Here is a 27,695-nt window from a genome sequence, read left to right on the forward strand (position 1 = left end):
GACCTGCAGGTACCCGCAGTACAAACGCAACGCTTTACATTGTGGGTCATCCCATTTTCCGTTACACTCACAGTATTCATTATATTAACGTGCAGTTCCCCTGCCTTGGTCACAGCACGGGGCCCAGCTTGGCATGGGTGCCTCTACAGAAAGGAAAAGAGCCGGCTGTGATGTCAAATGAGGACATAACCTTATCTTTCTTCTTCACCCCAGATACCCACTTAATTACAGAGTCTTCGAACTGGGCTTGAGCTGTTTAACTTAATGCTCTAATTCCGAGTTATTTCCATCCCAGTGACATCTCTCCCGGGGATGAAAAATTTCTCCAGTGATTAGATTTCCTGAGGCTGCGTGAAGTACGATGGGTAGCGTGTCAAGGACAAGGAAAGACAAAGCGAGCTCGTGCTTTTGGGGCAGAGGAGATGCAAAGGTGACCCGGGGCTGGTGCGAACCGCCCAGCAGCCACGCAGAACCGGTGACAGGAGCAGGGTGCATGGCTGCAGCGGGGAGCTCAGCAGCACTGGCATCTGTCTGCTGCAGCCACGGCACTGCGAGACGCTCTGTCTGCAGGAGGTGCAGGCCTGATCACACAAATAATAAGTTTTCTTGGGGGAAAAAAATCACGGGATGGTGGTCCCAGAAACCAACTTTATTTTGCATTCAAATGCATTTTGCGGTGGTTATGGATTGGAAGACCTTGAGAGAGCGAAGACACTGCAAGGCGAGGCAACAGCTTCACGCTGGAAATTCATTTGGGGAAAACACCCAGGGAAAAAAGCACAAAAACCGCACACAGCGTTCGAGGGGAGACCTCCCCGCTAGGTGCCCGCCCCGTCCACCCCACCCAGCCCGCACAACGCTAACCACAAACTTTACCCGGCTCCTGGCGTGATGCGGGGGGAACGCAGCGCTCCCATTGGCCGCCGGCCGCCCCGCCCCCGGGCATGGCAGCGCGGCCATGGCGGGACCCAACGCGGAGCCGCCCGCACCGCTGGGCCCCCCGGGGCGGGACGGCGAGGACGGGGCTGGGGACGGGGACGGGGACGGGGACGGCTTCGGGGAGGAAGGTGAGGAGGAGGAGGGAGGAGGAAGCCTTTCAAGGGCACATTGCCGCTGTTAAAAATGGTGAAGGGCTGAGTGTTGCTCTCCCAGACAAGGGGTACAAGCTGGGATATTGGAGGTTCCGCTTAAATGTGGGAAGAAAATTCCTGACGGTGGGGGTGACAGGGCTCTGGGACAGGATTCCCAAAGGGGCTGTGGGGTCACCTGCTCTGGAGACATTCAGAACCCAACCTGCACACGTTCCTGTGTGACCTGATCGAGGTGATCCCGCTCTGACAGATGGGACGAGATGATCTATTGAGGTCCCTTCCAATCCCTGACACTCTGATTCCCAAAAGACCCTTTGGTTTCCAGATGAGACCTGCATCGGTGAACCTCCTAGTTGTGGCTGGGACCCTCCTGCACTGACAGGAGGTCGTTTCTGAGCTGTGATACCCCGAGAGCTGTCACTGCTCTGCATCATCCCCCAGTGATTTGTGAGTAGATGTGGTGGAGACAGGCACCAAATCTGATCCGCATCCAGCCTCTCCATTAAGTGTTCTGCTGGCTTATCACCACTGGGGTTTTGTGTGCTGTAGCTGGTCATAAAGATCTGTAGATATTTCCTGGTTCAGTTGTGCTGAGGCTGTGGATCATTTCTGTGACCTTAAATAGGGAACGTGGTTAAACAGGAACGTGGTAACTGTTCCTGTTATAATGCAGAGCAGGAAACAACTTGAATAGCCATACTCCTGGTCAACACCTTCATTAGAGGAGGTGGCTAATTTTCCTTAAACAAAGCATGCAACTAGCAGAAGTCAATCAAATAAAATGTTTTTACTTTTTTTTTTCCCCGCTTCCGAGAGCAGCACAACTTAAATGGCCTTTTCTAAAGCTCTAGGCACTGAGAGTAATTAGGTTCCTGCTGTGATTACAGCCTTCTTGCCCAAGCTGGTGAATAATGTTAGTTGTCAGAACGAGCTGTTGTATCTGCTTGGCATCTTGTTAATTGGAACAGGGAGCACCACACGCAGATCAAATCCTGCACTGAGCTCAGGAGCTGTGTTATTCAGGGACATTTTGGGGGCCTGCGGCCAGCAGCGCCATGGGGTGCTGATGCAGAGTCCCACTGCCCTGTGTTCACCACCCTAAACACGCCCCGAGCTGCAGCGTGGGCTCTCCCTGGCATCACCCTTCTGCCTCCCAGGAACACCCAGTGTCCTGCTGGCACTGGCAGCGCCTGAGCTTGCTGTGCTGGGCTCTGGGCACCCTGCCTGTATGAATGCCTGGGCTCAGCAGCTGAGTGGGGCAAAGCTGGGCTCGTGAGGCTGGGGGATTTCAGCACGGCTTCACCTTCATCCCTAGGAGCTTGCTTCCCCTTCTCTGTATTCCTCGTTGGCTCAGAGCACCACTCCAGCTAGGCGCTGCGTGGGTCATGCTTGGCTCTGGTGCTCTCCCAGCTGCTCAGAGAGAAGAGCCAGCGCCAGGCGGTGAGCTGTGGGCTCGTCCCACCCACGCAGGCCTCCTTCCCTGCGCCCTGCCCACGATCCTCACAAACCTCACCCCCCTGGGTCGCAGCTTGCCGCCTGCCTCCCTGCGTTCACTCAGCCTGTGCAGTTTCAGGAAGGAACAGAACCGGGGGCCCCTGCAAGCCAGGGTTTCAGCCAGTGCTAAATTGGCAGTTCCTAAGTAATGTGTCAGCAGAGGTTTTATCTCAGCTGGTTTTCCAGTTTGGCTTTTGGGTGTTCTCTAGGACTGTGTGAGTAGTGCTTGGCACAATCCGAAAGCAAGGGTTTCATGGCAGCAGCACAGGCTGTCAGCTGATGAGCGGTGTTCATATGCGTCACTGTGAAATGCCACTGTACCGAAACTAACGCTTCCGCACTTGAAACAAATGTTTTAAATAAGAAACTAACAAGAAACCCATCTATTAGGATTACTTTGAATTAGTTTGGTTTTAACTCAAATTACCCAAAGCTTTAATGGGGTGTGAAAATGCTGTGGTTAGACGTGGTGCTTCACACTTACCTCCCTTTGGAAAGGATGGTGGCACTACCAGCACCCCTGGGGCTCGGCCCTGCTCCTGCCGCCGGAGTGGCAGTGATGTTCTGGCAGTGTGAACCCACCCAGGCCCTCCTGAGTCACATCCCAGCCTGGGAACCTTAGACAAGTAATTTACAGAATGTAAACACTTGGGCGCACTGCCAGCGTGCCAGCATCCTCATCAGGAAAGATGAGCCCTAGGGCAGCTATAAAGGCTAACTCATCCTTGGGATTTATTTGGTCCCGTTGCAGTGCGGATCACCACATACTAGCAGGCAGCCTGGGCTCAGCTGTTTATGCACGAGATCAAAGGCTGTCAGCTATGCCCAGAACGGGTCTGGGCTGCTTACAGGTAACGTGCCTTTGATCTTGTTACCAGTTCTCCAGCTTCCCGTTGGTTTCATTTGACCAGTGAATTCAATACCTGGAGGATTCAGTTGCATCGTACTTGACCCACCCAGGGGCAGATAAGAACCAAAATGCTGTGGGCACGTTTTGCAAAAGCTTTTACTGCTTTCACCGACTGCAGCGACAACGTACTTGCATCGTTCAGTCTCTTATTTCCCTTCCTTTTAGAATATGCAGCAATAAACTCCATGCTGGACCAGATCAACTCCTGCTTGGATCACCTGGAGGAGAAGAATGATTATCTACACGCCTGCTTGAAGGAACTGCTGGAGTCCAACCGCCAGACCCGCCTGGAGTTCCAGCAGCAGAGCGAGCAGCAGAACATGGAAGCTGACATGCAGGGACCACAGCCTCCTGTCTAGTGGGCTGGCCCCACACTTTCCATCTCTAAGGACATTTACCGGTCACTGGTTTCACATAAAAGTTGAATAGATGAGGTTCCTTCTGCCCATTACTTGTTCCTTCCCGTGGTAGTGTCCTGCCATTCGCCTCCACGTTCTGTTTTCCTTTAGCTGGGTAACAGGTGCAGAAGCACGCAGGTGGGTGTAGGAGCATGGTTCTTTTCTCCCCCCGGCACTGCCACTCGGTTAAAGCTGGTTGTAGGAAGCCTGATGCCATGCAGGTTGGTTGCAAGCAAGCTCTCGTCACAAAGAGGAAAAATGATCTCTGGTGTTTTGCGCTGTTGCATCCGAGCGAGGAACGTTATGGCTCTAGTCTCTTCCCTCACAGAGCACAGTAGGCAGGGGCTGTCCTGACTCCAGACTCGCCCCTAGGGGTAATCTGGCACAGACAGGAGCCCTAGGCCATCTCCTGCCTTCAACTACAGCTTCCCCGTTATTCAGTGTAAGAAATATTGTCAGACAGTCCCAGATAACTGCACTTTTCTATCCCCTTCCAAGCAGATAAGCTACTGGGGTGATGTTTTTGATGCTTAATTTAATTGGAAGCTGCCTAACTCCTTGAGCTGCCATTAAGGACTTGGGCTTTAGAGCCAGAGCAGCAGGGTTAGTCCCCACTGCAGCATCAGCTTTGGGAACAAAGAGACGGGGCTCTGCCTGCCGTGGGATGGGGGCAGAGCCCCGCCTGTACATTTTGACAGGAGTACTTTGTGAGCATTCTGGTTTGAGACTTTGCGATCGTGTCCGGATGGCCTGGAGCCAGCACAGTGAAGCAAGTCTTACTGTTCTACTTCTGTAGAGTTAAAAGAGGTTTTTGAAAGTTAAAGAAGTTATAAGAAATCTGTTTTATTAAAATCAGTTTGAAACAAAATTTGTTCCTGAGTCTCCGCTATGAGAACAGACTGTATTAAGCCTTGTAGTATTAACAAATGACCGAGATGTACATTCTTGCCTAGCTTAGGACACAGTGCTGGTCCAAGAGTGCGCATCTGTGAAAGAAAACCCTTCTGAGGAGCAGAATTGGGCACGCACAGCCTCCCAAGAAATACACTTCTCTGCCTGGAAAGGAAGCAGAGAGGAACTACAAACGATTCTTAGTGGAAAAAAAAAATCTGTATCCATCTACTTCATGAGCCATATCCCCCTATGAAAAAAAGAAAAATCACATTACTTTCTTCTTTTAGGTTCAACAATCCAAGCCTCAGTCTTTCCATGTAATTGTAATATCCCAACTATACAAGTAATAATCAACACCATCCCGTATTAGACACGCTAAAGCCAGGCTTATTTTATTCTTAAAATAAAAACAGCAGTAAAGTTGAAGGTTTTGCTCTATTAAAAGACTCCGAAAATAAACATTTCCAGCAAATATCATATGTAAAGGGCTCTCCCTTTAAGGCCACTCTATCTGGGTTTGCGCCTAGAAGAGCGTCTGCACCCAGCAGAGGTAAGACTGGCTGCCTCACCTTTGGCTAGGGAGGAAGGCTCTGCTGCTGCCTCCTGACCTGCGTGTGTTGCCTCTTTCTGTCCTAACCCCCCTTCGCTCCCTGGATCCTGGCAGTTGTCTGTGCCTTCCCTTTGCCCGGCTGCATTGTCTTCCTCCTCCTCAGACGCAGCATGTCCCAACAACTCCCCCGCGGCGCTGGTCTCTTCAGGGGGTGGGAAATGGGCACTAGTGGTAGCGGACTTGCTCTCCTCCTGCAGGTTTTCTTCTTCTACAACCGCGATTCCACACGTGTCATCAGTCATGCTGGCGAGGCTTTTGCCCTCTGCTACAGAGGTGGCCAGCTCACCCTCACCCTCTGGACACCTTGAAGTTTGTTCTTGCGGTGCTGACAGCTCTGTACCCTCCTTGTCTAGCCCATGATCAGCATTCGTCTTCTTGCCGATATCTACTGCTGTAGCAGGAGGCTGTTTCTGATCATCCAGCAATTGGGAGCTGGAGCCCTGGGAATGCAAAGGAGCCTCGGGGTAGGCAGCTGTGGCACGATGCCTTGCTGCCTTGTATCTCTGTAAACATAAATAAACCAACGTGAGAGACGAGCCCAGCCCAGCCACTGTCCCTGCAGCGAGAAGCTGGTCCAGGAAAACCTGTACAAAAACAATGGTGAGTGACAGCTAGGATCTGCAGGGGCACACCCTGTCTCAGCAGCTCTCCTGGCCTGGCTGCTGAGGCTTTCAAGCAGAGAAGGGTCAGCTCCTGTCAGAAAAAGTGGTGATATTAAAAACTTCATGACTAAATGCTGAGTGACTGCATGGCACACGTGTGGCTCCTGAGACAAAAATAACGTTTTGGTAACTGTTAATATCAGTCAGACTCAGGACTTGGTAGATAACGATAGTGCAAGTGACAGCTCTTGCTCCAGCTAATGGCATGTACCCCAGCTCCATGAGGCTACGTGCTGCCCTGACCTAGACTGGAGCGGTTTCATGGTCAACAGCCACAGCAAGACTTAAGCTGAAAGCTTACGAGTTTTCATTCTGCTGATACAATCTCTGCTATCAGTGAAATTGTTGGTAGGAACACTAAGATACCAAGAATATCCTCTTGTTACAAGGTACTGAAGTTGTCTACAGAATAAAGGTAAGCATGTTGACAGTAAAATGACTCGACGCTAGCTACCGGGGTGAGCCAGTAGAGGTCTGTAAAGAGACTGAGATGGCTACTAGCCATTTTCAAGCCTGGTTTTCTGAAAAACAGTGACTCTCTGTAGCTAGCTAACATGCAGCAGGAATCTGGTCTTCCAAGTCCCAGACACAGCATGAGCTAAGGGAATGAAACAAAGCTCCCTTTCCGCAGCAGCTCCCCCCACCACATAACTGTCAGCTTTCTGCTGAAAGGTCCCTTGAACTTGCACTAGCATTACACCTGACAATTTCACAAAATTATTTTGAGCACGTTGGCTTTCACCAGTCTAAGCAGCGCTCTGTAGTCTGCAGTGTGAAATTACAGCACGCCAGGCAGGCAGCTTTACATTTTCATTTCGTGTATCGTCGCAGGTTTGTTCTTTCCCTGTTCTCAAATAGTGGAATACGTGTAATATTATAATGCAATGGAGCTAGATCAGTCAAGTCAAATGTTGTACCCAAATGTAATCAAGGGCAAGTGTGCCAGTTTGTTTTCACAGCGATGCCGTAAACTGCCTCACAGCAGACAATTCTCTGCTTTGAAATCCTTTGTTAGCCTACTCTGATGAGAATACTCCAGAAATTGGAAATGATTTAACTCACTGTGATGCAGCCAAGCAGACTAGCTATCTGCCTGCAGATATTGAAGGCTGGACTTCTGCCACAAATAATCCCTCCAGGTCACTCCGGTGTCCATTTGAAAAGCGTCTGATTTCAGCTTTTAAATGGGCCAGAAGGGAGGCATACACGCTGCTGCTGCAGTTTCACTCTATGCCGATCTAAAATAAGCCAGGAAAGCTGCAAGGCCAACTCCTTCATTCCAGAAATGACTAGCTGCAGGGGTGGGAGAGGATGAACAACCCTCAAGGAACAGCTGTAGTGTTCTCTTGCTACTTGCCTTTCCAAATCCACAGCTCTAAATGTTGGCTTCTGCAGCAACCCCACCCCTGCTGATTGCCACAGTGGTTGATGGGGAATAGTTAACTTCTCTGACAACTAGCAGAAAAACACTAAGATGCAGCAACAGCTGGATACATCTGTGGTAGGGAAACAGCTTTTGGGTACTGGCAGAGGACATGGTCAGTATGGGAACCTTCCCTCTTTCCAGAGTCAGGGAATGCTGCTCTGCTACGCAGGCAGTGGTCACCAAAGGGAGAGGGCAGAGGCAGTGCAAGTCCTGCATAGCTCCCACGAGGAACTAATCCAGGCCCCTAGCATGTCAACAAGGACAGAACAACAGAGGCAGGTTCCAGGCCAGCCCAGTAGGGAAAGCTTCTAGATACGAAAGCAGCAAGGGGCAATGCTGCATCTTTAGGTGGAGCCTAAGGAACAGCATCAGCTGGCAGAGCTTTGTGCTAAGGAGTTTTCTAGGAAGGTGTAGCAGACAGACCGACTGACTTCCTGCTGCAAGCTGACCCTGGGGACCAAACAGACTGTTGTAGCTTCCATCACGGTGTGCTGTGATGCTCAATTTCCAGATTTCTAAGGTGAATATCTGATTTTACCATGCCCCTTCATGGATGAATCACCTTTAATTTTGGCTAAAGGAGCTGTTTCTGTAGTCACTGCAGTATTCCATGAAAAGATGCACATGCATCAACCTTCTTTAAAATGAGCAGCCTCTTTCTGTCTTGTTCTTTCCCCATTTTGACCCACCTGTAATCTGTCTAACAAGGAAAAGAGGAGGCCTAGACTCAACAACAAACTCCACAGGTTCAGCAAACAGAGCAGACACTCTGAGGAAGATTTCCAGCCAGAAACGGGCAACAAGATGACAGCAGCAGTAGCTAGGAAAACAGGACTGGACTGGTTTTAGATCTAAAGGGGTGAATGGGAGACAAGCACAGAGCACACCAGGAGAAAGCTGTGGCACAACAGACACCAAGGATGATGGAAATGAGCTGAGGACAAGACAGCTAATGTGGTGGATTCACTGAAGAGACACGCACAGGGGTAACAAATGCCAGGCCATGCAATCGCCAAAGGGTCTAACCTGAAAGTTCTCAAAATGCATCAGGGACTTGCAGTGTGCGAGCCGGGCAGCAGAGTCGCTATGGTAGAATTTGTGACACAGCCTGCAGAGGTAACCTGCGACGGGGACCAGAAAATCCAGGCCTGCGAAACGGGAGGGGAAGGGAAATCACAGATCACATTGAATGGAACTCAAAATAATGAAAGTATGTTAAAAGGGAAATTAAAGGAGGGGAGGGGAGAAGAAGAAGGAAAATTGGAAAGCTTTGCTTCTGTTAATCAGGGGTTTTGCAAGATGACTTGCTGAATATCTTGTCTTACCATGGAATGGCTGTGTGCTTGATATTCAGAGAGAAATCTGGCTGCCAGAGCAAAGAAACTACACAGAGCATTAAGGGGAAAAAAAGAAAAAAAGAATACAATGGAAAACTACAGAGAACATGTGATCTAATGTAATGGGATCAAACCAAGCAGAAGACAGCAGGCGCGCAAGAGGAACACGCAGAGAACATTCACAGCATGAATCATTATTCCATCTGCCACACGATAGTGGAAGGTTACAGCGATATGGAAGATTGGTGTAAACAGCGCTCTCCTTGGGCACAAAACAGCCTCTGCAGAGCTGCCCTCTTTGCAACACAAGTGGCCGTTAGAGGTTTGAAGTCAGAATTGCTTACAGGGTGGGGACAAGACACAGCCATCTGGAGGCAACGCTGCCCACCAGTCCAGCAACGTGTCTGAATAACCACTAGGTAGAGCGTGGGGGTTCTCAAGCAGAGGAAACATGCACAGTTTGGGCTCTGGCAGAGAGCTCGATACTGTCAGTACTGCTCAGTATCTCTGTACAAGCTGCATTTGTGCTGGAAAGCGTTCTAATCAATACGCTTTCAGGCTCCATCTTTCCAGAGCATCCCTTGTTTGCCACCTTGCTTATTCGCCTACCCTATTTGCTCCATTTCCTGCCTTGTTGAGGTATCTGGCTCTCACCCTTTCTTCCTCAAAGGGAAAGACAGCTGACAAATGTCGATCACATCCTTACATTTTATCACAGTACAAGAGAGCAACTTGGTATTGTCTCCAGGCAGCAGTGACCTGCACCAGTCTGATGCAGATGCTGAAGCAACATGGCCAAAGAACTCATTACAGCAGTGGACAGAGACCATCCTCCCTTACAGTTACAGCATGCGGCCGTAGAAAGATCTGTGGGCCTTAGTGTTCAACTGTGCTCGCTTACCATAGGCTGTGTCTGGACAATACTTCTCACTTCCTTCGTAATCCTCCAAAGACACTTCCTTCAGCCCAGTCTGGAAACCAAAAGAACGTTAGTGCCTAGCCAATATTTATGCCAGTTCCCTTCTCGGGACCTTACATTTTTCTGGTAAGCTTGGGAGTAAAACAGATGATTCACACACCAGAGACGGAGTTGCACAGCACATGCTTAGGGCCAGATACAAACCCCAATGTCAGGAGGCCATTTTATCGCAAGGGTTAAAAACACCCCTTACACATCAAAGTCTGAAGTAGCTTAGCCATGTTCCTCCTCTTGGTAACAGCTCTCTACTGGGAAAACGGTATTTATCAAGATAAACCTCCACACATATGTTTGCTATGAGACCAAGCTGCTGCTGGGCTATTCAAAGAGACTATGTCAACGTCTTTGACAGAAATTTGTTCCCTTGAAAACACATCGCTTATGCTCCTCAACAACAAGGTAATGTTTGAAGGCACCAGTAGGAGCTGTACAGCACAGCAGAAACACCCTTCTGCATCCCCATACATTGTGCCCAATTCTCCTCTACACTGTCCTGTGCTTTGTCCAGGGCCCTCACCCTCCTGCTGTAGGGTGCAAGGTTGACTAGACTCTCTAACCCCTGAGCTCAAGCAGACAAGACCGAATAAGTCACAGGAGCCCACCGCAGATTCTCAGATAGATCAGTCCTTCTCCATTTGCATGGCATACCTGCTTGGCAGCAGAATCCTCATTCTCTACCAGCACTACATCAAGGTCATCTTCATCCTCACCAATTCCTTCCTCTTCCTCCTCCTCCTCATCATCTTCAAAACAGCCAACAGCATCCACTGTGATCAACTCCTCTGAATCTTCTGGGCTGCCCAACTCCTTTTCTCCCATTCTCACCTGTCAGGTACAGAAAAGACAGATCAACTCTGCACTCTCCACCTAACCAAGGAAGACCCTAGGCTCTGCACAGACTGGATGGGACTGCAAGAGAGGCACTGAACTGTCTTGTTTGCAGACAAGCCCAACACCTTGCCCCTTTCTCACTTAATTTCTTTAAGCTCTGACAATTGGAATCCAGACAAAGATTAAAACTGAAAACAGGGTTCGAAGAACTGCATGCCTTCTTTTCATCCCTGCAGTAGTCTGAGAAGCTGAAAGTTAACCTGCTCTGTAGCTTAGCTACCTCCAATGTTGCACAGCTCTCCACTCAGGCAGTATTACCTCTTTGGCTTTCTGTTTGTGCTCAGGGGATTTCATATGTTCCACAAACTTGCGAGGGGTCTTGAAGTGGCGGCTGCAGACAGTACAGAAAGGACGAAGAGAGCGTTTGGCCAGCTATGGAAAGAAGAATGAGAAGATCTAGTAAGTCACAAGAAGCCACTGAAGAAATGCAGATAAATCTTTGGCAACAGACACACAGACCTGCATCTAAAACGGGGAGACCATAAAAAAGCGTCTTATTTTCAATAAAAAGGGCTTGCTAGCTCCTACCTGCCAAAACAGTGGAAAATATGCAGAGCAAAATGTGTTTTGTAAGAGGTGTTGTGGAATTTTTTCCCTAGGAGCCAACAAATACACACATAATAAATACAGTGACCTGCCTAAATTTTAGCTTGAAAACTGATTAGGTAAAAACAGTAGGTCCTTTCTGAATATTTATTCAGAAAAGTCAAGAATCAAAACCACCTGAAGCACCTCTAATACTGACACAGCACGGTAACTGGAAGTTCAGCCCATACTGGTGTTCACAGGCAGCAGGTAGCACAGTAGTGCCTTCAGACAGTGAGAGTGTTACTGGCAGAACTTTCTGTGCATTTCTCCACTCCAATCACCTCTCCCTTGCTGCCTGGGGAGCAGGAGCTGCTAGACACTTCCACTCAATCCCCACAAAAGGTCAGTACAAAGATGACATGGCTGTTACCTTGTGTTCCTGGGTCCTGCGATGTTTGATAAGATCCCCGGTGAAGTGTATCTGACAAGTGTTACACCACCGCTGCTGGGTCTCTCTGAAGTGACAATGGATATATCTGTAAGTCACACCTTTTTACACTCTCCATGGAGTACTGCAATTTGCAAACTGTTCTCAGCCTTATTTTCCTCAGCATTCCTATCTTCACAGGCTTGGATTTATCTTCTCCCCTTCCCAGCCCCTTACATCGCAGGCATAGTTCATGCTGACACAAAGGCACCAGTTAGAACAAGTCTCCAATTTGATCTGCTCTATCAAAAACTGCACACCAGGTCCAAAACACCTTCTTTTCTCCAAAGGTTGTTTAGCTCGGAGAAGAGAGGGCTCAGGAGAGATCTTATTGTACTTAACAATTACCTTAAAGGAGATTGTGGTGAGGTGGGGATCTGGCTCTTCTCTCAAGCACCAAGTGGTAAGACGAGGGGAAATGGCCTCAAGTTGTGCCAGGGGAGGTTTAGGTTGGGTATTAGGAGAAATTTCTTTACTGAAAGGGTTGTGTGGCATTGGAATAGGCTGAACAGGGAAATGGTTGAATCACCATCCCTGGAAGAAACATTTTTCAAGAAACATGCAGATCTAGAGCTTAGTGGTAGACTTTAGTACTAGGTTAAAGGTTGGACTAGATGATCTTAGAGGTCTTTTCCAATCTGAATGAATCTATTATTCTATCAAAATTCACACTGGTATCCTTTAAAAAGAAGGAAGGAAGATGCCTGAAGCAGATTAAGGCACCAGAAACCAGAGGGAGTTTGTACATTATCCTAGAATACAGAGGCACCCTCGTGCCCTGAGGAATTTTGGAACTTGTGTAGGTCCTTGTTCAGGTTGTGTTCTCTACTTCAGACCAACACTCACCCATCTTTCTCTGCCAGCAACTTCTGCTCCTTCACCATAGGCAGTAGTGAAACAAAACAAACGTTGCTCATGTGCTGAATCTCCCCAAGGCGCTGCTGGTGCTGAATTCCAGCCATGTGGGATTGGAAATTCTAAGAGAAGGTTAGGAGAAAGATCCATTTAAATGTATTCAAAAGACAGCAAATAATAGGTATGAGCTATGCTTTCCATTCTCTTGACTGCTATATAACAATGAAATGGTATAAAAGCTTAAGAGCATGGCTGCCTGTGGATCCACCCACATTCGTTCCCTAGCAGGTTGCCTGCCAGCTCCTCAGAAGAGGTTTACTTTATCTGCACGCCTGTCATCATTTTTTCTGTTCCTCTGGCTAACAAGCCTCCTGCTGCACCCATGGCAGCTGGCCATCGAATTCATTTCTCTTGACAGTCCACCCCAGTCAGACCTGCGGATTTATACCTGCTGACTGCAGCAGTTGGTCTTGCAGATATAACAGTAGAATTTAAGGACCGATTCAGGGCTGGGGTCAGCTGTGCCCACCTCGCAGGTCCAGTGCCCTGGTTTCAGAGCTGTTGTACTGATAGCTCTGCTCTCGCTGCTCTGCTGGATAGTTACTTTCAGTGAACCTCCAGAGCTCAACACCTGCCAAAAGAAAGAATCAAGACTAAATCCAATATCTCAGTAGAAGACACTAAAAATTACACCTGTTTTTTAGATGTGACCTAAGCTCTCTGTCCCTTACGAAAGTACATTTAAGCTTGAATCCACAGGAGGCTGATAAGAAAGACTCACATACACTCCTTCTCCCAGCACTGCCAGATCAACAGTTCCTGTGTCATGGTAGCAGGCCTACTAGTACAGATGGCTGTTTCTACAGCCTCTAGACACTGCGTGATCCAGTCACTGGAGATGAGCAACAAGCAATATTGGGTGGTCCCTTGGTAAGGGACACTATCAGCTCATGCCTTCCTGCAGAACAAAAGGCAACTCAGAACCACACCTGACAGAGGAAAAAACTCATACATGGGCAGGATGATATATTTGACCACATTTTTAAGCCTCAAATGTCTTCGGTTACGGAAGACTCAAGTCTGACTCACACCATGGGTTAAATCTTGTCTGCTTTCACGGATTTACACAGTAAAAAGAGATGGTTTAATGTCTAGCACGTGGGCAAGGTAAATCATGAAAAAAAAAGGCTCTCAGGTTGCTGGCTTCACTCACCTCAGTTTTTCCTAGATGTCTTTCAGAAGCATAGACTCTCACTATCTGCTCAAGCCTGCTGTGATGGCAAGTCCCAGCTGCATCTTTTCTACCATCACCCCATTTTCTTATGTCTGTTCTTCAGCAACAAAAGGTGTATTTTTAGCTATGTCCCTTTAATACATAGGTTTTTCAATGGCTTTTTCAATTCAACTTTCCTTCTTTCCATATGAGCACTGAACTCTTAGCCGAGCCTAGCATCCACAAACAGGCAGCAGTAGGGAAGGTACAGGCTAGCAGAGGTACAAAAGCAGCAAGTCAGAGCAGACTGTGCACTAATTGCAGACATATTATGCCTTATTGCTAGGGACGACAGCTTACAGCAGGAGACAGAGCTCCAGACGTGGGTGCCATCTGGTTCCCAGTGGCAACAGGCATCTCCGGGATGGAGGGGGAGGTTGTATGTTCTACAGCACCCCAGCCTGCTTGGAGTGGTGTCTGCTTACCTCAGGAGCTTTTGGTTCCTCAGAGAATTTCCTCTCTTTAGAGAGATCTTCAGCTGCGTACTCCTTTACATTGTCTGTACCTAGGGACAGAGAGTCTTTTCAGCTGTCTTAAATCAAAATAGCACTGACAGAAAAAAAGAAAGCAGCAGGTGAAGTCAGGGAGCTTTCCTCACAGTGCTGCTGGCCATAAGCCCAGCATACAAACCTTTCTCCATATAAATCCTTATTAAAGAGGGAAACTCTTCCCATCATTTGCATTTGCTAGGCAACAGTAACAGAACAGTTTTTAGGGGACTATGTTTGCATTTGGTTCCTACATTTTCTCCTCCTTTCCCCATCCTGTACGACTGGAGAGGAGGGCATTTCCGAAGAGACTCACAGGATCTACGGTTGCCGACAGTTAAATGCAATTCCAGAAAGGCGTGCCCTAAACGTGCAAATCACAGTGCTCAGCAACTCACCATCAGCTTGGCCATGGGTGCTCGACTCTTCCTTGCTGCCTGCTGCATCCTCTAATGCAGACTCTTCAGTCACACTTCAGGGATATCAAGAGAACAACCTTATTTGCCATGTTAAAGACCAAGAGATTAAGAAAACACACCGAGGCATGGGCTGGGGTCTAAGCTACCACACTCTCCACTAAACCCCCCTAATCAATAAGCTACTGGAAGTGTATTTCAGGCAGGGATTCAGCAGAAATAAGTGAAAGCAATGCAGAAATAAATGAAAACAATGGAGAGTGATCATTCTAGAAGAGGTTCAGAAACAGCAGCCAAATAGACTGGACAAGAAAGTTACAAATGATTCTTTGGATCACCGCCCTCTCCTACTTGAGGCCTGCAGAGAAATCAACTCATACAGGAAATATTCTTAGTAAGGACTCTCAGAGTTCGTTCCTTTGATCGGTGACCTGCAGTGAAACTGCAGAGCCTGGATATCCCTCCAGGTTGCTCTGTGCATGAGAGAACAGAGAGGTTCTCAATTACATCTTACAGGGATTTCATCATAACAGCCTGTTCTATTTCTATCAGTCATGCTTCATTCCAGAGTCCCTACAGTTCCGCTTTTGGGGGAAGTAGAGCTGTCCAGGACACAAATCAGAGGACTTTGCTTTGTTTTCTTTGGTACTATTGATCTACTAAGGTGAAAAAGATCCCGGGGAGACTGCTGAGAAAAAATGGCTGATTTGCAGAGGACACTCACTGTACTTCACAATGCTTTTCCCCATCTCCCATTTTTTCATCCAGACTAACACCTTCACCATGGCTTGAATGCCTTCTCCCTCAGGCCAGCCTGATACCCCACCTGCCAGGATCCTGCTGCCAATATGGGGCAGCACATTCTGCACAGGCAAGAACGCAGACTGCGCAGGTACTGAATCCTGTGATCCAAACACACACACACACACCCCACATAATTTATCAGATTGATAAGTGAAAATGTAACTGGGTTATACGGCTATAAATATGCAGCAGGGTTTGGGCAGTGCAAACATGATGAAAACAAGAGTGGCTGGCATTAACATTATTTGTCAAGTGCTGCCAACAGGCTCAACACTATACCACACACAGATGGTGACAGCACTCCAGGGCAAGGGTTTGCAGCCTAAACTGCAAATCTAGGGAGCAATCTAGGGGAGCAAAAGCCATCACAAGCAGGAGCTAAGGAGGAAATGCTATTATATGGATACTTGTCAGGCCATGCTAGAAGAACTGGGTGTTCAAGGAGGATTTGAAGATGAGTGCTTTCTGCACTGGAATGAGGATGTTGTTCCAGGCATACAGATGGCACAGAGGAGAAAAAGCAGAAGTGGGAAAAACCTGAAATGAAGAAGGAGGCTGGTATTCCTGGCCAGAGGGAAATGGAACGATGAAACAAGAAATAAAAGTGTGACACTAATGGAGGGAGACCTATTCTCATCTGCGGAGGGCAATATGAGAATGGTAAACCATTTTTTTTCAGAGAGCTATCATCTATTCATTAAAAGTAAACAGAAACACTTTAAAAAAAAGCTAAAGAATGATCTATTCTAACTAAACACCAGCCATAAGTTATGCATCAAATCTGGCAGTCCCTAGCTACTGCTTAGGAGAGGATTTTCCTAATAGCAGGTTTGCTGCAGTGAGATCTGTCATTCCTCACACTTGATTTTTTTTTTTTTTGAGTATATGTAACAGGACTTTGATTAATACCCTACTAAATATTAATGTAATTAAAATTAAATTAGCTTTGGCAAACAGATTAACAAAACATATGCTCAAATGCATTTGACTTAGCTTTAATTGAATTTATTCACTTTCTTGCTAATTTGCAGTCCATAATTCACAATGGTCCCTGCTCACATAATATTTATCAGTCTTTAATGTTTTACATGATGAAAGTATTATCAGAACATCAAAGTAATCCTGGAATATTCTCCCTAAAGCTAGCCATTAATCTCTAATCTACAGATGGGAAACAGAGAGGTGAGGAAACTTGTCCGAAACCACGCGGTGAATTGTTAACAGGGAAGATAAGAGGACCCAGGAGCCCTGACTCATAGTCATTAACATATGTCAGAGAATTCTCAAATCAATGCCTCCAGAAATCTTTATTCACTTCCTCCTCTTCTCCCCCCACACCAGCTCACAGTGACAGTTCTGGGAGAGGCACAGCACCATGCAGATGGCACAGTGCTCTGTAACGTGCCTTCCCACTAGATGGCAATGCAGCCTTGCCTGTGCCTTCCTGCACCCTCCAGAGAGGCAGGGAGTGCCAAGATCAGCCTGCAACGGCCAGCTCGCCTGTGTGCTGCACAGCCCTTGCAGATAATAGGATTGCCTTTGTTTATTTTTACCTAACAGACAGGGATACTGGCAAAGACGATCTTTGCAGAAGGGATACAGAACTCAACGCCCATGAATATGGGCTCAGATACCAGGGAGTACTGATTCTTTTCCCTTTCTCATTCCACAAAATAAACCATCCTCTCCTGTATGCCCACTGTACCTAACATATCCCAAAGCTTTCTTCTCTGCTGATACCTGACTGCTCAGTTCTCTTTTTGGCAGTTAGGCAAGAGGTTTAGAGAAATATATCATCCCGGATCTCAGCAGGCATCATGAGATTTTCACAATCATTTGAAATACCTCCTGACTGCCAGTACAGTACTGCCCCAAATTAGACAATACCTGACAATACCTCTAAAGCCTGTAACTATTTCGATACCCCATTCAATAAATACCTCTTCAGTCTTTTTGCTGCAGGCTCAGCGTTCAACATGGATTCTGTTGGAGTTCTTGGTCCTGCAGGAACACAGAAGATCTCCTTAGCAAAGCAACCCATGGCACCACAAGCACGTTCCCTAACTGAATGGTCAGTACCAAAAAAAATCCCGGCTAATTTAGAGCAAATAATACTGTACACTTGCTTATTCTGAATTTGGGAATTGTAGTGACAAGGTTAGATAATTCAAGAAATTCATGACCTAAGAGATCTGCATTTTATTGCAGATGTCAGTAAGAGGTGTGGTCCAGAAAGAAATCCATGCTTGGATCTACTAACTGGGTCTTAGTCCTACACCTAGATGACAAGAGCCCAGACCACTGGAACATTAACGTATGTCAAGTGGCACAGCCATCCGACAGCAACCATTTACTCGGGTCACTTTCCCCACCACATACACACTGGCCACAACCTCACCATGTTCCTGCATTTTTGAGTATGCAGAAAGAATATTTCTACTTCGGTATCACAGAATCACAGAATCTCTAGGTTGGAAGAGACCTCAAGATCATCGAGTCCAACCTCTGACCTAACACTAACAGTCCCCACTAAACCATATCCCTAAGTTCTACATCTAAACGTCTTTTGAAGACTTCCAGGGATGGTGACTCAACCACCTCCCTGGGCAGCCTGTTCCAATGTCTAACAACCCTTTCAGTAAAGAAATTCTTCCTAACATCTAACCTAAAACTCCCCTGGCGCAACTTTAGCCCATTCCCCCTCGTCCTGTCACCAGGCACATGGGAGAACAGGCCAACCCCCATCTCGCTAGAGCCTCCTTTAATATACTTATACAGAGTGATAAGGTCACCCCTGAGCCTCCTTTTCTCTAGGCTGAACAAGCCCAGCTCCTTCAGCCGCTCCTCATAGGACTTGCTCTCCAGGCCCCTCACCAGCTTCGTCGCCCTTCTCTGGACCCGCTCAAGCACCTCGATGTCCTTCTTGTAGCGAGGGGCCCAGAACTGAACACAGTACTCGAGGTGCGGCCTCACCAGAGCCGAGTACAGGGGGACGATCACCTCCCTAGCCCTGCTGGTCACAGTGTTTCTGATACAAGCCAGGATGCCGTTGGCCTTCTTGGCCACCTGAGCACACTGCTGGCTCATATTCAGCCGACTGTCCACCATCACTCCCAGGTCCTTCTCTGCCTGGCAGCTCTCCAGCCATTCCTCTCCCAGCCTGTAGCTCTTCTTGGGGTTATTGCGCCCCAGGTGCAGGACCCGGCACTTGGCCTTGTTAAACTTCATACAGTTGACCTCAGCCCATCGGTGCAGCCTATCCAGATCCTCCTGCAGAGCCTTCCTACCCTCAAGCAGATCGACACACGCACCTAGCTTGGTGTCATCTGCAAACTTACTGAGGGTGCACTCAATGCCCTCATCCAGATCATTGATGAAGATGTTAAAGAGGACCGGCCCCAGCACCGAGCCCTGGGGGACGCCACTAGTGACTGGCCTCCAACTGGACTTGGCTCCATTTACCACAACTCTCTGGGCCCGGCTATCCAGCCAGTTTCTAACCCAACGAAGCGTGCGCCAGTCCAAGCCAAGAGCAGCCAGTTTCTTGAGGAGAATGCTGTGGGAAACGGTGTCAAAAGCCTTGCTGAAGTCAAGGTAGACCACATCCACAGCCTTTCCCTCGTCCACCCAGCGCGTCACTTTGTCGTAGAAGGAGATCAGGTTCGTCAAGCAGGATCTGCCTTCCATAAACCCATGCTGACTGGGCCTGATCGCCTGCTTGCCCTTCAAGTGCCGCATGATGACTCCCAAGAGGATCTGCTCCATGAGCTTCCCTGGTACTGAGGTCAAACTGACCGGCCTGTAGTTCCCCGGGTCTGCCCTCCGGCCCTTCTTGTAGATGGGCGTCACATTTGCTAGCCGCCAGTCAGCTGGGACCTCCCCCGATAGCCAGGACTGCTGATAAATGATGGATAGGGGCTTGGCCAGCTCCTCTGCCAGTTCTCTCAGTACTCTTGGGTGGATCCCATCCGGCCCCATCGACTTGTGCACATCCAAGTGCCGTAGCAGGTCACCAACCAGTTCTTCGTGGATGGTGAGGGCCACATCCTGCTCCCCGTCCCCTTCCACCAGTTCTGGGTACTGGGTATCCAGAGAGCAACCGGTTTTACCACTAAAGACTGAGGCAAAGAAGGCATTGAGCACCTCCGCCTTTTCCTCATCTCTTGTAACTAAGTTTCCCCCCGCATCCAGTAAAGGATGGAGATTCTCCTTAGTCCTCCTTTTTGTGTTGATGTATTTATAAAAGCGTTTTTTGTTATCTTTAACGGCAGTAGCCAGCTTGAGCTCCAGATGAGCTTTGGCCTTCCTAATTTTGTCCCTGCACAGCCTCGCTACATCCTTATAGTCCTCCCTAGTGGCCTGCCCAATTTTCCAAAGATTATAAACCCTCTTTTTCCTCCTAAGCTCAAGCCACAATTCTCTGTTGAGCCAGGCTGGTCGTCTTCCCCGGTGGCTCATCTTTGGGCACATGGGGATAGACCGCTCCTGTGCCATTAGGATTTGCCTCTTGAATAGCACCCAGCCTTCCTGAACCCCTCTGCCCTTCAGAACCGCCTCCCATGGGACTCCACCAACCAGTGTCCTGAGCAGCCTAAAGTCAGCCCTCCGAAAGTCCAATACAGTGGTTTTACTGGTTCCCTTCCTGGCCCCGCCAAGAATAGAGAACTCCACCATTTCGTGGTCACTCTGCCCAAGACTGTTCCCGACAATCACATCCTCCACCAGTCCTTCTCTGTTTGTGAAGAGAAGGTCTAGCAGGGCACCACCCCTGGTAGGTTCACTAATCAGCTGCGTCAGGAAGCTATCTTCCACTTTCTCCAGAAACCTCCTAGACTGCTTCCTCTGGGCTGTGTTGTGCTTCCAGGATATGTCAGGGAAGTTGAAGTCCCCCACGAGTACAAGCGCTGACGATTTCGCAACTTCTGTCAGCTGCCTGTAGAACTCCTCATCCGTCTCCTCATCCTGGTTCGGCGGTCTATAGCAGACCCCGACCAGGACACTAGCCTTGTTGTCCCTGCCGATCCTAACCCAAAGGGACTCGACCTTGTCATTCCTAGCCTCGAGTTCTACAACATCGAAAGACTCTCTAATATAGAGAGCCACACCGCCACCCCTTCCATGCTGCCTGTCCCTTCTGAAGAGCCTATAGCCAGGCATCGCAGCACTCCAGTCATGAGACTGGTCCCACCACGTTTCCGGTATTGTACAGACACTGCAAGAGATTCAGTGCCAGTTTCAGTTCTGACAAGTGGAGCACTCATTCAACTCATCTTTTCCTTAAGCAAGTTGATTGGGACTGCTTCTGCTTCATGTTTGTAACTCCATGAGATGTTTGATTCAGCATGAGTAAGGCAACGTGGAAGTTTTAATTTCAAACCAGTTCTCTTTTCTCCACATCTCAAATGGAGCTCATTGTCGAGATGAATTCTGAGAGGTTTTCATGCAAGAGATACGGAGCTGGCTTACAACTACCAAAAATATCCAGATAAAAAGTATATATAAAAAGCACCAAAAGCAGAAGGTGCAGCAAACGATTTAGGTATTTACAATTAGAGTAAAACATAAGGCTAAAGACATCCCATGTCTTTGCTGCAGGAATAGCCATGAGGAGTTTACTGTCTGGAAGCATTTGTTTCATTACAGGCTCCCTCTTACCTGTGGATGGAGAGGAGTTGTTCTGCTCTGACCCTGCTTGCACTTCCTCCGGGATTTCCATTTTCTCATCACCTTGTGTCTGAGATGAAGAACCTGCATCTAGTTCCCGCTTCCTGTCGGGGACCCTCTGAAAGTCCTGCAACAGGCAGAGAGTCTCTAGAGAAAGCACAGTCTAAGTGTGGAAGTCCACCTTATCCAACAGAATGGGATCAAATATGCAAAAGCTTATCTAAGAGGAGGAGAAGTACCAGGCCAATTAATCCAAAACGAGCCTCCAGGACACAGAGGTCTTAATGGTAGAAGGTAAGAATGTTCGCTTTTTTTTCTAGCATTTTCCAAAATACTAAATTTTTTTGGAAATTAAGTTTTACAAAATCCTCATGATCAGATATAATTCTGACCTTAAAAAGGAAAAACAGCTCAAAGAGGCAAAGTGACACGTCCATGGCAGCAGCAGGTCATTTGGGAACACAAAACTGCTCTGAAAGGCTGAAGGGGGAGAAACTCTGGCCTCTGTAAAGCAAAGTACTCAGCCAGGATTTCTTTTACTGTCATTACTTTGTAGTTGGTACCTCTAAAGTCTCCTTCTATTTTATATCTAAACTGTTGTGCTATGAGGAACTCTCTGTCCTGGGCAAGAACAGACAGAAGACTTTAGCATCAAAAATGTAAATATGGGCCACAGGAACTTTAGGGATGGGCTTCTTTCTTCGTTTCTTTGTCAGCAGTATGGTGCAAAAATAGTTTTCACTGTAAAGTTCTCTCCTTTTTGCTCTTTACCTGTAACACAGTCAACCACTGTGAGTGGAAAAGGAGCACAAAGCTTGTAAGCAGTTGGAAGCTACAAGCTCACCTTGCGAAACATCCGGTTCTGCCGCTGGAAGGGAAGGCTGGGGAAGCCCAGGCGAGTCGGCTTTAATGAGACCCCAACAGGTGGCGGCCCTAGGAGGGAATGTCTTGTAGCCTGAGGAAAAAACTGCTGCAGTGCTGGGGCTGTCATGTTAAATCCACGCAAGTTTCCTACAAATACAAACACACAGCACATCACCACCCTGAGGCATGCAAAACAGAGAGGAAATCTTCCCCCCTCCCGTACAAGCAACAGGGAGAGAAGGGAAGGGCTCTTCCACGCGAGACACTGGACTGCTCTGGGTGCCATATGGATGTTCTATGCTCTACCCTTTTTAGTCCCCATAGAACAATTTGATGTGATAGCAACTATTACTATATATTGGGCTCTTTAATTACAATTGTCACTGCAGGCTAAGATCATTAGAGCAATTATCTGATCCAAGCACACCAGTGCTTGTGTTCGCAAGAAAACAAGTCTCGTTTTACAGAAATTCTCTGTAAAAAAAGAAAAATTCATCCCACATTTGTGCAGCTGGCAGCTCACGCCATACCATGGATGCTATTTAACACTGGCCAGCAACTGCATTTCATTTAAAGCAACACTGGACTTTTCAAACAGAGATTTGACAGTCCTCTCTGCCACCTGGTTATCAAGCAAGCTCAACATGTCAAGCTAAACTGAGACTCTTGAGATGCTGCCATTTCCAATTATAATGCTCTGCTTTCTGAACAGTTCTCTTCAGCATCCACAGACCATTAACAGTCTCAACAGTCCCTTCCAAAGGCGGTTCCCCATTTCAGGGGATAAGGGAATGGAAGTGTACATATGCCTCAGCCACACCCTGAGAAGCTGTCTACCATTCTGGGAACCTGGACTTATACTGCAATTTTTTACTTCACACTTGAGTAAGTGCGTATTCCAACTGCTGAGCTGTTAAAACAGCCCAGAGAAGACTGGAGACAGGCACCCAAAATCTGAAGTCAAGCTGCATTGCTTAAAGCCTGGAACACAACAGGGAGCACACCCTATGTTTGCCTTCAAAAGTAATCTAATCTCGTATTACCTATCATAAATAATCTCTTACTGTAAAAATATGTAGCTGCATTAAAAAAAAACAACACACCTATAAGGCAAGAAATTATCTCCTGGTCTTGCTTTAGTACCTGTAAAGAACCATGCATACATTTCAAAGTATTTATTTTTCTTCCTAATCCCACTGCTGAAGTGGAATGCAGGCAATAAATTATTTATGCTGGTGTTTCCCAGGTACAGAAATACCACAGCACTAGATATTCTTACACGTAACCCAAATGTGAAAGTGACCCAAAAAAATTCAGATCCCTACGAAGGGCCACAACGAACATCACATCTGTACTGCATGTTACCAGTGGCTAGCTGGTACAGGGTCATGAAAGAGAAGTCACAATGCAACTCAGCATATAGAGGTGAAAAGAGGGACAACACTAAAACAAAGTGCCATAGAGTGTTCATTAATAAACCTTCTCCTGCGCTCATATCTCATTTGCCTCAGGTCCTTGGCATACTATTTAAATACAACTTCTCAATAAGAGGTTTTGCTTTAGAGAAAAGGCCAGACTACACTAACATTAAATGTATCAGAAAGGAGAATGACTGACCGTGCTTTAGTCAGTCAATTTTCCCCTGACACAAATATATGCATCAATCTCCAGAATGTGGTTTGTTCTTCATTACTGCTCGTTTCCCTACAACCTGACACAGAACTGTAGAGAGCCACTGGGGTCACTAGAGAGCCCTCTTGCTAAATGGGCAAGAGAACAAAAGGCAAGTTAACAACATGCAGAATAAATCTATTGTCTTCACATCAGGGCACGATTCACAAACGAGAGAAAAATTCTAAGCTTTAACCTAAACTAGTAATATTAGAACTGTCCCAGGTACAGATGTTCTATGTTGAAAACACATATCAGGTATTTATTCCTAATATCTTTATGGTAGCAATGCTCTTAATTAAGGCAGCACCATAAATTTGTTTTGAAAATATATCAAAAATCCACTTCTGGAAATACAATGATGTTGCCCAATCCCAGTGATATTACCCACCATGTCAGTCATTTCAGGGAATCAAAATTCCAAACAACAATTGAAACCCAAACCATTTTTCACCACAATACGCTTTATTTGTTTGTACTCCACTAAGCTTGGACGAAGACAAGCATCTACTTTTGCAAACGAGGTTAGTGTAATGTAACAGACAATGAAATAAATTGGTTAAGCGTCCCAAATGAGACAAATAATAAAAACATAAGTATTTTCTCTGAATATATTGGTGGGAAAATACTCTTTCCACCAAGTCTAAGAGGGAAGGTGTTTCCAATGCACATATTTAATATTAACCTGATAGCTTCTAGTGCTATTCCCAGTTGTGAACGCTTAGGCACATGGGATTTTCATCAACTGAAGAACCTCTGTGATGTGTTCTATGGACAAATTTGAAGAGGAAAAAAAGATGATAAAGAGAAATGCCAAATACAAAGACAGCAATGGTTCAGCAAGAAATAGCCATACTATGGTTTCAGTCTACAAAGGGTGATTAAATAACTCCAGTAAGAAAGCGTCTCCCATAACGACAGTACCTTGCATCTGTTGCATGAGTAAGGCCCGCTGAAGCATAGGATTGGCATTGAGTAGCGATGGTTGATTTGTTGCACGTAAGCTCAGCATCTGTTGCTGTTGCGGTGGTGGTGGCGGCAAACCCCTGGAAAAGAAGGTATTAATCATAAGAATCCAATAAAAAAAAACAAACCATACCCTTCATTTTCAGAGACCTAACAAGTACAAAACGGAGGAGCAAAGAACAGCTGAAATGCTCATATACATGCATGAAAAGATACCGTACACCAGCACTGTATCCGCTTTCTTCCACTCTCCTGGAATTTCCAAAGCTGACAGATTGTCTATCAAGGAATTTGAGGTCAGAGAGAACTCCTTAGCACCAAGCCCACATAAAGCCTGTCAAGCAGCATAAAAAAAGCCCAGGAGCTGACTGCAGTTCTACAGAATTATGCAGCAGCTCCTCAGCAGAAACTAGCGATCTAGATCAGCAGCTACATTTAACAACAACAACAAAAGTTCTAAAAACCAGGGAGTTTTCTCAGTAGCTTAAAGCACATTTTCCAAAATCTACGCCTCCCACACAGAGCCAGACAGGTCACAATTGTAAATGGTGCCCCCTAACTGCAAGAACAGGACGATAAAATAAAGCACAGCCTTCGTATTTAAAACACGAGGAGGAAGAAGTGAGCTGAAAAGGACTCTCCAATCCTAAGGAGGGTGGAGCAGGCATGAGACAAAAGTCTGAAGAAACGGGCAGGCATTTCTTCAGGCGATTGCAAGGTCAGGCCCACCTCTAAAAACGACTGCTGACACAGCTAAATCTGTCAGAGGGCTGTAAACAGGTACCAACATGGATCAAAATAACCATGCTGACAAAAAACAACCCCTTGACAGATTTTACAGCAGCTAATCTTCACATTTCCTGCTCTAGATTGTTCCAGTCTCAGAGCGAAGAAATTTCTGCCAGAAAAAACATACTTTTAAAGGTACGAGATGCATCCATGCTAGCTCGCAGCCTCATATTTGCATTTTAAGGGCAGCTTTGGTTACAGTTTTAGACATACAAAAATGGAAGATTTAGGGAGATGAATATTTCTAGAACAGAAAGATTCCCACGTTTCTCTCATAACCATATGCTTTGTATGGATAAAGTCTTTTTTTTTTTATATATAATTTATTAAATAAGGAATTAACTTTGCTCTTAAATTCACATCCTCTTGCTGTGAATTTCCAGAGCATAAGGCTTTAGAGAGCACAGTAACTGCAATTATATACATCATTTCAGAGATTTTTTTTATTAGTTCAATAAATCTCAGCTCATCAGGGACAACTGCTTGAACCAAAACAGCTATTTTCTCTCTTGATTTTTTTTCAGAAAACCCTGTTTATTTTATTTTTTTAAATCTGGCATACGTTTTTTGTCTTCTAACAAACAAAACGCAATTTTCTCCCCACACACGCCCCATAATGCCCAGTCATGTCCTCAGCCGTTGTGCCACTGCAGAAACAAGTTGCCTAAACAGCATCCACTAACCTCGCCCTGACCAGGAGACCCAGGGAGAGAAAAAAAACAAAAAACACAACAAACACAACTGAAGTTCAACCACCGTCATAAATTTTTTATAAAAATACAAGACGAAAGTGTGCATCTTTATTCAGCAAGGCTCGGCGAGGTGCATAGACACATTTCTGGGGGTAAAAACAGCGTTTTTTTAGTGAACTCCCCGCTGGCTGAGGAGCGACCACCCCAGCGCTCCCGCTCGCTGTGAGGGCAGCCTCTTCCCTTCGGAGCATCTCGCTTTATTGGCTCAACCCCGGGGCATTTGACATCCCCCTCGGGGATTTCAGCGCCGGGAGCAGCCCTAGCAGGCTGATAACCATCTCCCAAAACGCTGTCTGAAGGGAGCGGGAGGATCACGGAAAGCACCCGCGGCCCTTGGCTCCTCACGCCTCAGCCCGACCCGCCCGGCGGCGCGGCCTCCCCACAGCGGGCTGCCGGCCCTCAGCCCTCTCCCCCCCACCCCCGGCTCCTTCCCTCAGGAATCACCCCCAACCCCTCCTCAGCACCCACACACCCCCCTCCTCAACACCCCCCGGCCTCCCTCCGAGCCTCCAAGGCGTCCAGCAGCGCCCGCCCCCGCCTCCCTTTGTCGCTTTCCCCGCCGGGGGTAGGGCGAGGAGGGAGCGGAGGCGAGCGGTCCCCCCCCCGGGGCCAGGCCCTCGATCCCCGGCCTCGCGTAGCGGCGCTTACCGGCCTCCCTGCTGCGCCGGGGGATGGTGGTGGTGGTGGTGGTGCTGCTGCTGCTGGAGGAGGTGCTGGAGCTGCAGCAGCTGCTGCTGGAACTGCTGCTGGTTGAACATGGCTGGGGAGCCCCGAACGGGGCGAGCCTGAGACAAAACACGGGAGGGCGAGGGAGGCACCGGCTGCGGGGCTGGCGCTTAGCAGCCCAGCAGCCATTGAGCAGGGGAACCGCCGCCACCGCCGCTGCCGCCCATTCATTCACTGAGCCGATCCCCCCCTTCCTCCTCCTCCTCCTCCTTCTTCTTTCCCCCGGGGTCATCGCAAGCAGCAGCCCGTGGAGGAGGTTTCCAAACCCCACCTCCTAAAAACACGCTCTCCCCCCCCCCCCCCTTTTCCCTCCTCGCCGAGCCCTCCCCGCGCCCCCCTTTCTTCCTTTACCCTTTTTTTTTTTTTTTTTTTGCATTTTCCCTTCTTCCCTGCCCCTCCAGCACTCACATCGCACCCCGGGGCTCTCACCGCTCCCCACCAGCCGCCTCCATCTTCCCGCCGGGGACAATAAAGCACCTGCCCGGCCCCGCTCCCCGGCCCAGCCCGGGCAGGAGGCAGCTCCTTCTGGAGGGCTGGAGGACCCAGCCGCTCCGAGAGGGCGTCCCTGCAAGGCTTGCATCACCCCCCCGGAGCCTCCTCTCACATCGCCCCGGCTTGCGACACCTCCATTTCTCGTCCCCCGCACAGAAGAGGGGTCCCTCGGCCCTCGACAGGGGTTGGGAGGTGATGGGCACCATCTGGCCAGGGCTGGGGCAGGGG

The 27,695-nt window shown here is 47.8% G+C and overlaps 2 protein-coding genes across 7 annotated transcripts; one reads left to right on the forward strand and one right to left on the reverse strand.

Annotated features, from left to right (window-relative positions):
• Window positions 1-907: 907 nt before the first annotated feature.
• BBLN (bublin coiled coil protein) lies at window positions 908-3,933 on the forward strand. The gene is made up of 2 exons (XM_027471104.3): window positions 908-1,067; window positions 3,661-3,933. Exons 1-2 carry the CDS (start codon window positions 959-961, stop codon window positions 3,852-3,854), a joined length of 303 nt encoding a protein of 100 aa, XP_027326905.1. The 5' UTR covers window positions 908-958; the 3' UTR covers window positions 3,855-3,933.
• On the reverse strand, window positions 3,574-27,537 carry CIZ1 (CDKN1A interacting zinc finger protein 1). Of its 6 annotated transcripts, XM_038188052.2 has the most exons (17): window positions 27,384-27,536; window positions 26,898-27,034; window positions 24,667-24,788; window positions 22,052-22,218; window positions 21,199-21,334; window positions 17,484-17,544; window positions 14,722-14,795; window positions 14,261-14,340; window positions 13,011-13,193; window positions 12,554-12,684; window positions 11,651-11,735; window positions 10,951-11,064; window positions 10,450-10,626; window positions 9,724-9,793; window positions 8,512-8,633; window positions 5,357-5,900; window positions 3,574-5,034 (listed from the first exon to the last, which is right to left on the reverse strand). In XM_038188052.2, exons 2-17 carry the CDS (start codon window positions 27,005-27,007, stop codon window positions 5,018-5,020), a joined length of 2,193 nt encoding a protein of 730 aa, XP_038043980.2. In that variant the 5' UTR covers window positions 27,008-27,034; window positions 27,384-27,536; the 3' UTR covers window positions 3,574-5,017. The 6 variants fall into 6 exon arrangements, with proteins under 6 accessions (XP_038043980.2, XP_038043981.2, XP_038043978.2 ...); XM_038188053.2 differs by lacking the exon at window positions 3,574-5,034 and having other exon boundaries at window positions 5,152-5,837; window positions 27,384-27,537; XM_038188050.2 differs by lacking the exon at window positions 3,574-5,034 and having other exon boundaries at window positions 5,152-5,900.
• Between the last annotated feature and the right edge of the window lie 158 nt (window positions 27,538-27,695).

Source organism: Anas platyrhynchos, chromosome 18 (genome assembly GCF_047663525.1).
Source record: "Anas platyrhynchos isolate ZD024472 breed Pekin duck chromosome 18, IASCAAS_PekinDuck_T2T, whole genome shotgun sequence".
NCBI lineage: Eukaryota > Metazoa > Chordata > Aves > Anseriformes > Anatidae > Anas > Anas platyrhynchos.

What these genes read in the sequence shown, in the direction of transcription:
- BBLN (XM_027471104.3), top strand. Translation starts at nt 959, where the DNA reads ATGGCGGGACCCAACGCGGAGCCGCCCGCACCGCTGGGCCCCCCGGGG. An exon ending in GGACGGCTTCGGGGAGGAAG is followed by an intron (nt 1,068 to 3,660) that starts GTGAGGAGGAGG and finishes CCTTCCTTTTAG; the next exon opens with AATATGCAGCAATAAACTCC.
- CIZ1 (XM_038188050.2), bottom strand. Translation starts at nt 27,007, where the DNA reads ATGTTCAACCAGCAGCAGTTCCAGCAGCAGCTGCTGCAGCTCCAGCAC. An exon ending in CCAACTGCTGCAGTCAGCAG is followed by an intron (nt 12,685 to 13,010) that starts GTATAAATCCGC and finishes ACCTTCTCTTAG; the next exon opens with AATTTCCAATCCCACATGGC. An exon ending in TTGCTGGCAGAGAAAGATGG is followed by an intron (nt 11,736 to 12,553) that starts GTGAGTGTTGGT and finishes TTGTCACTTCAG; the next exon opens with AGAGACCCAGCAGCGGTGGT.